Source organism: Panthera uncia, assembly GCF_023721935.1.
Source record: "Panthera uncia isolate 11264 chromosome A1 unlocalized genomic scaffold, Puncia_PCG_1.0 HiC_scaffold_17, whole genome shotgun sequence".
Lineage (NCBI taxonomy): Eukaryota > Metazoa > Chordata > Mammalia > Carnivora > Felidae > Panthera > Panthera uncia.
In genome coordinates, this window is record NW_026057577.1 from 807,761 (window position 1) to 820,758 (window position 12,998).

General features: G+C 34.0%; 1 protein-coding gene across 1 annotated transcript; it reads left to right on the forward strand.

Moving 5' to 3' along the window:
- The first annotated feature begins 297 nt into the window (after nucleotides 1-297).
- LOC125935333 (olfactory receptor 2T29-like) lies at nucleotides 298-1,260 on the forward strand. The gene has a single exon (XM_049648949.1). The coding sequence runs from the start codon at nucleotides 298-300 to the stop codon at nucleotides 1,258-1,260; it is 963 nt and encodes a 320-aa protein (XP_049504906.1).
- The last annotated feature ends 11,738 nt before the right edge of the window (nucleotides 1,261-12,998 follow it).

Consider the following 12,998-nt stretch of genomic DNA (forward strand, 5'->3'; position numbering starts at 1 on the left):
CCTAGAGGTGCATATATCTTTTTGATTTGTGTTTTTGTTATCTTTGGGGAACAAATATTTTTGATTCACATTTGTGAATTCTTAGAATTCGATTAAATTTGTTCAATTACAGGTAATTTTTAATCCTAATATACACTAGCCCTTGGAAAGTCCCCTTATTACTATACTGGGTTGCCATGTGTAAACATAAACACACACACACACACACAAGCTCACTAAAAATTTATTTCAGGTGATCATATTCCATTAGTGATCTATTAACTCCATAGTTTTCCTTGGTGATCCGGGTGAAATCCAATGGAGAACAACACTTGGGTGAACAACCATACTGGACGATCAGATTTTGACCTAGTGGGACTCTTCAGTCAATCCAAGCACCCAGCTCTCCTTTGTGTGGTCATTTTAGTGGATTTCCTGATGGCTTTGTCTGGAAACATCATCCTGATCCTTCTGATATACTTTGATGCTCACCTTCATAATCCCATGTACTTTTTTATCACCCAGTTGTCTCTCATGGATGTGATGTACATTTCTGTCACTGTGCCCAAGATGCTCTTGGACCAGGTCATGGGTGTGAATAAGATCTCAGCCCCCGAATGTGGGATGCAGATGTTTCTCTATTTGACACTAGGAGGTTCAGAATTTTTCCTTCTAGCAGCTATGGCCTATGACCGCTATGTGGCTATCTGCCATCCACTCCGTTATCCTATCCTCATGAACAATAGGGTGTGTCTCCTTCTGGTGTCTTCTTCCTGGTTTCTGGGATCTGTGGATGGATTTATGATAACCCCCATCACCATGACCTTCCCCTTCTGCAGATCTCAGGAGATCTATCATTTCTTCTGTGAAGTTCCTGCTGTAATGAAACTTTCCTGCTCAGACACTTCCCTCTATGAGACATTCATGTACCTCTGTTGTGTCATCTCACTCCTCTTCCCTGTGACAGTCATTTCAAGCTCCTATTCTTTCATCCTCTTCACCATCCACAGGATGAAGTCAGCAGAGGGGCGGAAGAAGGCCTTTGCCACTTGTTCTTCCCACATGACCGTGGTCATCCTCTTCTATGGGGCTGCTGTCTACACCTACATGCTCCCCAACACCTACCACACCCCTGAGAAGGACATGATTGTATCTGTCTTTTACACTATACTCACTCCTGTTCTAAACCCTTTAATTTATAGTCTTAGGAATAAGGATGTTACAAGGGCTCTAAAAAAAATGTTCAATGTTAAGTCTGTCTCTCAGGAAAGTATAAAATAGGAAATATTTGTACTAATGTTTTTTTTTTCTTCACTGTACAAATTAAAAGTAGGATCCAATGCCAATGTTTTCCCTTAGATTCTCATACCATGATGTGTCATTACCTGTTCATCCTTTTTGGAGGCATTGTTTCCCTATAATGGAATGCTCTTAATTTTTACACTTCTGCACTCAAATATTTGTACAATTGTATTGTATTCATGCTATATTTTTCTGTAGTTCATAGCTGCACTGTGATTCTGTGGGAAAATATGCATATTCTTTGGAAATACATAATTAAATATTTAGAAACAAAGATCATAATGTGTGCAACTGATGAGAGAGAAAGGGAGAGAGATGTAGAGAGAGAGATGATAAAGCAAACGGGGTATAAAGTTAATAAGTGAATCTAGGCAAAGGGTGTATTAATTGTTTATTGTACTATTATTAATATTTATACGAATTTACTATTACCATTATCCATACTAATTTTCTGTAAATTTGAAATTGTTTAAGAATAAAACGTAAGATATCAGACTTTTGTCTATTTTAAAAAGTTGTCTTTACTGCATGTTGGTCGTGTAAATAACAAATCTTAGAAATCATGCTCATGTTATCATGGCTGATCTTTACTACAAGAATTCAGTTGTTGGGATGAATTTAATTAGGGCAAATTTATTCTTAAGGTCCCAAACCTGAAGATATCTACTGGTGAGTACCTCTCTAAAATCATTAGCACATTGTGGTAGAAGGTACTGTGGGAAAAATATTAACCCCAAGAAGGAGGACTTAGGGAAGCTTTCCAGCATAGGGTGGTTGGTACTACCACTGAGATCTGGAGTATGTAACTTATCATACAAACAAGTAAAGTCCATCTAACATCCAATCCTTCACTTAGTCAAAAAACATGGTTTATTCTATATTAAAACGAAAATAATAACTAACAGCTAAGTGAATTTCACATGTACATAACAAATGTCTACTGTCTCAAGGGAATTTTATCCATAGGTGTAATTTTTGCAAATAGTTGTAATAAACTACACAAACTGGTTTGAGACACATGTGGAAAAGTTACAACTCATAAGGACACACGATTTCTACCTATGACATATGAGTTCAACCAAACAAAGAGTCTGAAAAGAGACCCTAGACTCAGTGTTGAATGGTGACTAGATGCCACCTTCATGAGTATAGGAGGCTGGGACACGGGATCTTCCTCAAAGACATGATGCCACGTAAAAGGATCACTATGAACAAAGTTCAAGTGGTCGATCAAGAAGGAGAGGAATGCTCCAATGGCACCTCCTTTCTGGCTCACTTTATAGCTTCAATTCTTCTCCTTTTTCGACCCAGGTATTTACAAATGATAATAAAATGATGACACATGGATTTAAGAAGAGTGAAATTAGTGGGAATCAATTGGAGAAGAGCAACACTGGAGGTATGGAGACAAGTTGTGTGAGGACAATAAGATGAATAGTGTTGATGTAAGTGTAATGGACCATTCCAATTGGAATTATGGGCTTTGGGGTGTAAGCAGGGTCTTGTAAAATCTGTTCCATAAAACCAGACACTTGGTTGCATGTGTACCAGTTTTCAATTAGCTGTGACAACTTGTGAAATATCAAGTGGTTTCAAAAGTAGAGATTCCCTTGGGGTTCCTGGGTGGCTCAGTCGGTTAAGCATCTGACTTCCGCCAGGTCATGATCTCACCTGTGAGTTCAAGCCCCGCGTTGGGCTCTGTGCTGACTGCTCAGAGCCTGGAGCCTGTTTCAGATTCTGTGTCTCCCTCTCTCTCTGACCTTCCCCTGTTCATGCTCTGTATCTCTCTGTCTCAAAAATAAATAAATGTTAAAAAAAATTAAAAAAAAGTAGAGATTCCCTTTTTCTCTTGATACTCTCAGTTCCTTCATGACTGTAAAATAGGTATCTTGCAGTATTTGGGGAAATGAAGCTAGAAAATTTTTTTGCAATATTTTTGTTGCAAATGAAATACATAAAATATGCACACCATTTAATTCCAAAATAACTGAGTAGTATATATGCCCCTTCCTTCAATTTGAACTGTAACACACACATTTAAAATTTAAAACACTGTAAACATGAGAAACAAAATTTAGTCAAACAAAACAAAATGTGTTATTGAATATTTTTTTCAAAAATAGACTTTACTCTATCTCAAACAAAAAATAATGAGAGTAAAATATTTTAGAATGATGAATTCTTTCCTAAATAAAGTGTTCAAAATACAATTTTTCATAGTTTATACTGATGATTTACAAGAACTGTGGAGTTAGAAAATATACCTAATATTCAGAGTTACTAGACATAGAGGAAATTTGCTGCTTCAATTTTTTTGTATCTAAAATGTAAGCAACAAGTGGAAAGAGTTTCTTGAACTCATATGCACTTGCTTACAGCGCTACATAGGTAGCGGTGCACTGAAGTAGTTTAAAATGTGCAACATGATTCCACCAGCATCTTGCCAGATAAATAATTTTTAACCCATGAAAACAAGCCCTCAGTGTTCCTGCACTTTCCAAAAGACATGAAATACAATGATTTAAATTATTACCAAATTTAGTAGTAAACCATGGATTAGGTGGAGAAGCTTGCATTGTTTTTCACAAATATTCTGCTTTTTATTTTTTTATGGCAAATTGCATTTATTTGTTTGTTGTTGATCTTACACTGTGTGCCAGCCACTGTTCCAATGATGTTACATATATTAACTTATTTAAACCTTTTAAACTTCTTGAAGCAGATATATTTTGTTGTGGTGGTGATGGTGGTTAAATTTGTTTAACTGTGATAAGAACATCTATCATGAGATAAACCTTTCAACAATATTTTTAAGTGTACACTATAGTATTATTGACTATAAGGAAGGTGTTTTTATTATCTCCCTTTTACAGAGAAGGAAACTAAGTCACCAACAGGTTAAATATTTTGTTTGAGGCCATTAGGTAGTAATGTCCAAACCAATATTTGCTAATAAGCATGAACTCAGAGATAGTTGAGTAACTGGGCATTTCCACGGTGAAAAATGGTGTATTTCAGTTATAGTGACTTCCATCATCTTTGCTCTAGACTGAAAACTTGGTGGTATTAAGTTCTAGAGAAAATCATTTTCTTAGAATTCAATTTATTCATGGATACTGTACATTTTCTGAGAGAATATAGAAGATGTCACACATTGTTTTCAAATTATTTCTCAAATGTGAATAATTATACTTTAATTACGGTATGATTTTATAATGCTATAAACATAAATGCCACAAAGTTGCAATATAAAGGACAAAACAAGGCATTATTATAAAATCACAACCACAGAAGTTTTTTTTCCCATAGTTTTAGAAGGATTAGATATTCCCTCTATATAGATGTTAGCCTCCCAGTAAGTTCCGGTTGCTTGGTATAACAAGTTATTGCTAGATTATAGATTTCAAATTTGAGTTGTGAAAATATGTATACCACACATGCGCATATTAGAGATAATGATAAATATCAGTTAACATCTTAAGAAAAGCTCTGAATTGTCCAGCTAATAATTAATTTCACTGGTTAAACATTAAAGAACATCAACCCTAGGCTTCGAGCAGAAGATATCTGGTTAAAAGTGGTTCCCTAGATTGACTACAAGACATAAAATTCAGGCTGACTTATAAAATGGTAACTAGTTTCATTTGTGAATGGTAAATAATACTCTATAAGCAACACAGAATGTTATATGAGTAATTAACTTGCATGCATTTCTATGTATATATGTACATATTTATACAAGCATATGTATGTTGACCTTGTATGTGCATATTTGTCTAGCTTTTTCATTTATTGAGGTTTACTGTGTACCAGGCACTGGGCTAAATACTTTATAGATTTTTTTTTTTTTACTTTTTGTCAACTAATATTTTAAAAACTTATTTTAGTATATATAACATACAATGTTACATTAGTTTTTCACATACAACGTGGTGCTTTGACAAGTTTATATGCTATGCTCTTTTCACTGCAACTGTAGCTGCCATTTGTCACCATACAATACTATTTAAGTATAATTGACTATAGTCCTTATGCTGTGCCTTTTATTCCTATGACTTATTCATTACATAACTGGAAGACAGTATCTCCTACTCTCTTTCACCCATTTTGTCTATTACTCCACCTGTTTCACCTCTGGCAACCATCAGTTTGTTCTTTGCATTCATAGGTCTGATTCTGCTTTTTGTTTATTCAAGTGTATTTTGAGATTCCAAATATGACTGAAATAATATGGTAGCTATTTTAGTCAAATTTATTTTCACTTAGGCTAATGTCTTTCTGACTCATCTAAGTAATTGCAAATGGCAAAATGTCCTTACATTTTAAGGCTGAATGATATTCCATTATATACCACATTCCATATTTTGCCACATTTTTTATTCATTCATTGGTTGATGGACATTTAATTTGTTTCCTTATTTTATCTACTGTAAATGATGAAACAATAAACATGGAAGTGCAGATACCTTATTGCGATCCACATTTCAATTAATTTAGATATACACCCAGAAATGGGGTTGTTGACTCTTGGGTGGCTCAATCGGATAAGCTTTGGACTTTGCCTCAGGTCATGATCTCACAGTTCATGGATTCAAGCCCTACATTGGACTCTGTGCTCATGGCTCAGAGCCTGGAGCCTGCTTCAAATTCTGTCTCCCTCTCTCTCTGCCCACCCCCCAGTTGGGCTCTATATATCAAAAATAAATAAATAAACATTAAAAAAAGAAGTGGGGGTGCTGAATCCAATTGCAATTCTATTTTCTTTTTTTAAAAAAATGTTTTAATGCTTATTTATTTTTGAGAGAGAAAGAGAGAGAGAGAGAGACTGGGGGAGGGGCACAGAGAGAGAAAGACACAGAATCTGAAGCAGGCTCTGGGCTCTGAGCTGTCAGCACAGAGCCCAACGCTGGGTGCAAATTTGCAAACTGTGAAATCATGACCTGAGCTGAAGTCAGACACTTAACTGAGACATCCAGGCACCCCTAATTGTAATTGTATTTTCGAATTTTTGAGAAGCCTACATATGCTTTTCAAGGTGACTACACAAGTTTAAATTCCCATAGTATACAAGGGTTACCTTTTCTGCACATTCTGACCAGCACTTCTTCTTTGTTGTTATTAATAATAAGCATTCTAACAAGTGGGAGGTGATATCTATTGCAGTTTTGATTTGCATTTCCCTGATGATTAGTGATGCTGATCACAATTTTATATATCTGTTGACCATGTGTCTCCTTTTGAGAAGTATCTACTCACTTCCTTTGCCTATTTTTAATTGAGTTGTTAGGGAACTTTTTTTTGGTTATTGAGTTATATGGGTTCTTTATTTTGTATATTAACAGTTTGTCTAAAATGAGGTCTGCAGATATTTTCTCCCATTCCCTTGTTGCATTTTTATTTAATTGTTTCCTTTGCCATAAATAAGACTTTTAGGTTAATGTGACACTTAGCTACTTTAGCTTTTGTTACTTGGACTTTGGGTATTATACCAAGAATTCTTTGTCCAGTACAGTGTCCAGAATTTATGGTTTTAGAGCTTATGTTTAAGTATATTTTTTAGATATAATTGACATAACGTTATATACCTTCTGGTGTGGAACATAATCCTCAGTATTTGTATATATTGCAAAATGATTACAATAAGATTAGTTAACAAGAATTGCCATACATTGTAACAATATTTTTCTATTGATGAGAACTTGTAAGATCTACTACCTGAAAGCAACTTTCAAGTATGCAATACTGTGTACTAATAATAGTCACCAACAGTACATTTCATCTGAATGCTTTATTTTATAACTAGAAGTTTGTGCCTTAAGACTACCTTCACCCATTTCACCTTCCCGACTTTCCACTTCTGGTAACAAGCAAAATGGTCTATGTATCTATGGGATTGATTTTTTTAATTCCACATATAAATGAGATAATTTGGCATTTTTATCTTTTTATCTGACTTGATTTCACTTAGCATAAGATTCTCATGGCCTATCCATATTGTCACAAATGAGTTTCTGTTTTCACGGCTGAATAACACTCCATTGTATGTATGTACGTTTATGTGTATGCATATGTTTGTGTATGTGTGTATTATAGTTTTAAAAATAATTCATTAATCTATGAACTGTTAGGTTGTTTCCTTTTTTTAAAGTTTATTTATTATGAGAGAGGGAGAGAGAGAGACAGGTTGAGAGAGAGAGAGAGGCAGAGAGAAATGGAGAGAGAGAGAATCCCAAGCAGGCTCTGCACTGTCAGTGAGGATCCTGATGCAGGGCTCAAACTCATGAGCCATGGGATCCTGACCTGAGCATACATATGACATTTAACTGAATGAGCCATCCAGGTGCCCCAGATTGTTTTTGTATCTTTGCTATTGTAAATAATACTTCAATAAGTATGGAGGTGTGTGTGTGTGTGTGTGTGTGTGTGTGTATACATATATATATATATATATATATATATATATATATATATATATATATATTTTACTATAGCCATCCTCACATGTTTGAGGTAATACCTCAGGGACATATTGATTTTTATTTCCTTTATTATTAGTGATATTGAGCACCTTTTCATGTTACCTGTTGGCTATCTCTATATCTTCTTTGGAAAAATGTCTACTCAGATCTGTTCATTTATAAATCAGATTGTATGGTTGTTGTTGTTGTTGTTGTTGCTTACTTGTATGAGTTTGTTATATATTTTGGATATTAACTTCTTACCAGAAAAATAATTTGCAAATATTTTCTCCCATTTAGCAGTTGTCTTTTCATTTTGTTGATAATTTCCTTTGTTGTGAAGAAGCTTGTAAGTTTGATGTAGTGCCAATTATTTATTTTTTTTTCTTTTTTTACCTTTGCTCTCAGTGTCAAATAAAAAAAAATCATCACCAAGACTGATGACAAGGAGATTACTGCTTATTTTTTTTCTCTTCTATGAATGGTAAGATTTCAGGTTTTACATTCAAATCTTTAATCTACTATGAGTTAAGTATTGTATATGGTGAAATATAGGAGTTATTTATTTTTTCAATGTTTATTTATTTTTGAGAGAGAGAGAGAGAGCATGAGCAGGGGAGAGGCAGAGACAGCAGGAGACACAGAATCCAAAGCAAGCTCCAGGCTCTGAGCTGTCAGCACAGAGCCCAACATGGGGCTTGAACCCACGAACCATGAGATCATGACCTGAGCCAAAGTCAGACATTCAACTGACTGAGCCACCCAGATGCCCCTAGGAGTTATTTATTTATTTGTTTTGCATTTGACTGTCCAGATTCCCTAACATTGTTAATTGTAACTGTCTTTTCCCCATTGTATATTCATGGATTATTTGTCATAAATTAATTTACTGTATATACATGGATTTATTTCTGGGTTCTCTCTTATATTCCATTGAATGGTGTGTCTGTTTTCATGCTGATATCAAAATGTTTTGAGAACAGTGACTGTAATACAATTTGAAATCTGGGAACATGATATCTTGTTTTACTCTTCTTTCTCAAGATTGCTTATTCAGGACCTTTTGTTATTCCATAAAAATTTTAGGATTGTTCTCTTTCTGTGAAATTTATCATTGGAATTTTAGGAAGGATTTCTTTGAATGTATAGATTGCTTGAGTTAGTGTGGGGATTTTAATATTAATTATTCTAACCAATAGAAATGGCATATTTTTCCATTTGTTAGTGTGTTCTTCCATTTCCTTCATAAATGTCTTATAGTTCGCAGTTCACAGCTGTTAAAACTGTTTAAATGTTTTCTTGGTATTTTGTTCTTTTTGATGCAATTATAAATGGATTTTTTTCTTAATTTCTTTTTCTGTTACCCTGCTAGTGAATAAACAGCAATATTTATTTGAGTATTTACTTTATATCCTGCAACTTTATGAATTAATTTATTAGTTCTAGTAGATATTTGGTACAGTCTTTTTTTAAAAATTTTTAAATGTTTTTTTTTTTATTTATTTTTGAGACAGAAAGAGAGACAGAGCATGAGCAGGGGAGGGGCAGAGAGAGAGGGAGACACAGAATCTGAAGCAGGCTCCAGGCTCTGAACTGTCAGCACAGAGCCTAACCAGGGGTTTGAACTCACGGACTGTGAGATCATGACCTGAGCTGAATTCGGACGCTTAACTGACTGAGCCACCCAGGCGCCCCTGGTGCAGTCTTTAGGGTTTTTTAAATGTAATATCATGCTGTCGGCTAATATTCATTGTTTTGCTTCTTCCTTACAAATTTGGAAAACTTATTTATTCTTCCTGCCTAGTTGCTATGGCTCAGACTTCTAATACTACATTTAATAAAAGTAATGACAAAGAGCACCCTTATCTTGTTCCTGATTTTAGGGGAAAGCTGTTATCACCTCTTAATATAATGTGAGCTGTGATCTTGACATATGTGGCTTTTATTATGTTGAGACATATTTCCTCTATACCCACTTTGTTGAGAATTTTAGTCATAAATGGATGTTGAATTTTGTTAAATGCTTTTTCTGCAACTATTGAGATGATAATGTTTTTTATATTTCATTTTTCTAATGTGACTTATCACATTGATTTGCAGAAGTTCAACCATATCTTATCCCTGTAATAAATCCCACCCACTCATGGTGTATGATTTTTCTAATGTATCTTGATTCCTCTACTATATCTTCTATGGTATTACTGAAATTGGTTTGCTCCTATCATGTTTCAGAGTTTTGAACCTATGTTCACCAGAGATAATGACTTATAATTTTATTTTCTTGTGGTATCCTTTCCTGGTTTTGTTTTCAAGATAATACTGTCCTCCTGAAATGAATTTGGAAGTGATTCCTCCTCTTATATTTTGGAGGCTTCGAGAAGGATTGGCATTAATTCTTCTTTCAGTGGTAAAATTCACCAGGAAAGCCTTTTCATCCGGACTTTTATTTGTTGAGAAGTTTTGGTTACTGATTCAATGTCTTTATTAGTAATCATTCTTTACAAATTTTCTATTTCATTTTTAAAAAATTTTAAATTTATTTGTTGGCACTGTGTAATTTATTTTTTGTAGTTTCTAATTTTTATTTAAATTCCAGTTAGTTAACATACACTGTAATATTAGCTTCTGTTGCACAATATAATAATCCAACACTTCCATACAACACCTGGTGTTCATCACAACAAGTGCACTCCTTCATCCCAATTGCCTATTTAATCCATCCCTCTTCCCACCTCCTTATGGTAATCTGTGAATCACCAGTTGTTCTCTATAGTTATGATCTGTGTATTGATTTACCTCTCTCTCTCTCTTTTTTCCTTTTGCTCATTTGTTTTCTTTCTTAATTTTCACATATCAGTGAAATAATATTGTATTTGTCTTTTTCTGACTGACTTATTTTGCTTAGAATAATACATAACTTTCTAGTTCCATCCCTGTTACAACAAATGACTAAATTTCATTCTTTTTTTATGTCTGAGTAATAATCCACTACTTATCCATTTTCTTATCCATTTTTCTGTCAGCAGACAATTGGGCTGCTTTCATATGTTAGCAATTATAAATAAGGATGCTATAAATATCAGGGGGAATGTATCCCTTTGAATTAATTTTTTTTTTAATATTTGGGTAAATACCCAATAATGTGATTACTGGATCTTGTGGTAGTTCTATTTTTAACTTTTTGAGTAACTTCCATAATGTCTTCCATAGTTGCTGCACCAGTTTGCATTCCCTCAACAGGGCACAAGTGTTCCTTTTTTTCCAAATTCTTGCCAGCACCTGTTGTTTCTTGTTTTTTTGTTTTTTTTTGTTTTTTTTGTTTTTTAGCCACTCTGACAGGTGTGAGATGATAGGTCATTGTAGTTTTGATTTGCATTTCACTAATCATAAGTGATGATAAACATTTTTCCATGTGTCTGTTGGCCTTCTGTATGTCTTCTTCTAGAAAATGTATATTCAGGTACTCTGCCCATTTTTTAAAGTTTTTTAATGTTTATTTTTTCTTGAGAGAGACAGACACACAGAGCATGAGCAGGGGGGGGGGGTCAGAGCAAAAGAAAGACACAGAATCTGAAGCAGGCTCCAAGCTCTGAGCTGTCAGCACAGAACCCAACATGAAGCTCAAACCCACAAGCCATGAGATTATGATCTGAGCCAAAGTTGGATGTTTAACCAACTGAGCCACCCAGGAGCCCTTGGTACTCTGCCCATTTTTAAACTGAATCATCTTTTTTTTTTTTTTTTTTTTTGGTGTTGAGTTCTATGAATTATTTCTATAGTTTGGACATGAACCCCTTATCTCATATATCATTTAAACAGATCTTTTCCCATTGAGTTTGTTGTGTTTTTATTTTGTTGATTATTTCCTTACTGTTCAGAAATGAATTTTATTATAGTCCCAATAGTTTATTTTTGATTTTGTTTCCCTTGATTCAGCAGACACATGTAAAAAAAAATGTTACTTTGATTGATGCAGAGAACTTAATACCTGTATTCCCTTCCAGGATTGTTATGATTTCAGGTCTCTCATTGACATCTTTAATCCATTTTGTGTTTGTTTGCATTGTGTTAGAAAGTAGTTTAGTTTCATTCTTTTACATAGAATGTCTAGATTTACTTCTTGCCTCCTATGTCACAGATAAACTGACCATAGAACTACAAGTTCTATGTGCCTACACTTGTGCTAGCCCCATATTGTTTTGAATACTACTGCTTTGTAGTAAATCTTGAAATCTGGAATTGTGGTATCTCCAGCTTTATTCTTTTCCAGTATTGCTTTGGCTCTTTGAGGCCTTCTGTGATTCCATACAAATTTTAGTATTGTGTGTTCTAGTTTTGTAAAAGTGCTGTTGGTATTTTGATAGTAATTGTATTGAATCTGTAGATTTCTTTGGTTATTATGGATATTTTGACAACATTAATTCTTTCGATCCATGAGCATGGAATATTTCTTTTTCATTAGTGTGTGTCACCTTCACTTTCTTTCATCATTTTTTTATAGTTTTCAGAGAACAGATCTTTCACTTCTTTGGCTAAGTTTGTTTCTAGGTATTTTATTCTATTTGTGCAATTGTGAAATTTTTAAATTTCTCTTTCTGTTACTTTCTTCTTATTGTATATAAATGTTACCAATTTGGGGGTATTCATTTTATATACTGCAACTTTACTGGATTAGATGATTACCTCTAGTGTTTTTGTTTTCATTTGTGTGTGTGTGTGTGTGTGTGTGTGTGTTTGTGATATTTAGGATTTTCTACGTATAGTATCATTTTACCTGTGAATAGCAAAAGTTTAATTTCTTTAACAATGTTTCTACCTCTTATTTATTTTTCTCATCTGATTGCTGTGGCTAAGATTTCTAGTACTACATTGAATAAAAGTATCAAGAGTTGATATTCTTGTCCTGCTCTTGACCTTAGAGGAAAAGCTTTCAATTTTCACCATTAAATATGATGGTACCTGTGGGTTTTTTTCATGTATAGCTTTTATTATCTTGAGGTATGTTCTCACTAAACACATTTTACTGAGACTTTTTATCACAAATGGATGTATATTTGTCAAATATTTGTTTCTGGATCTATTTAATTATCATGTGGTTTTTAATCCTTCATTTTATTTACATGGTGTATGATGTCGATTGATATTTGAACATTGAACTGCCCTTGGATCCCAGGAATAAATCCTACCTGATCATGGTGAATGATCTTTCAAATGTATTATTGTATGTGATTTGCTAATATTTGTTGTGAAATTTTGCAT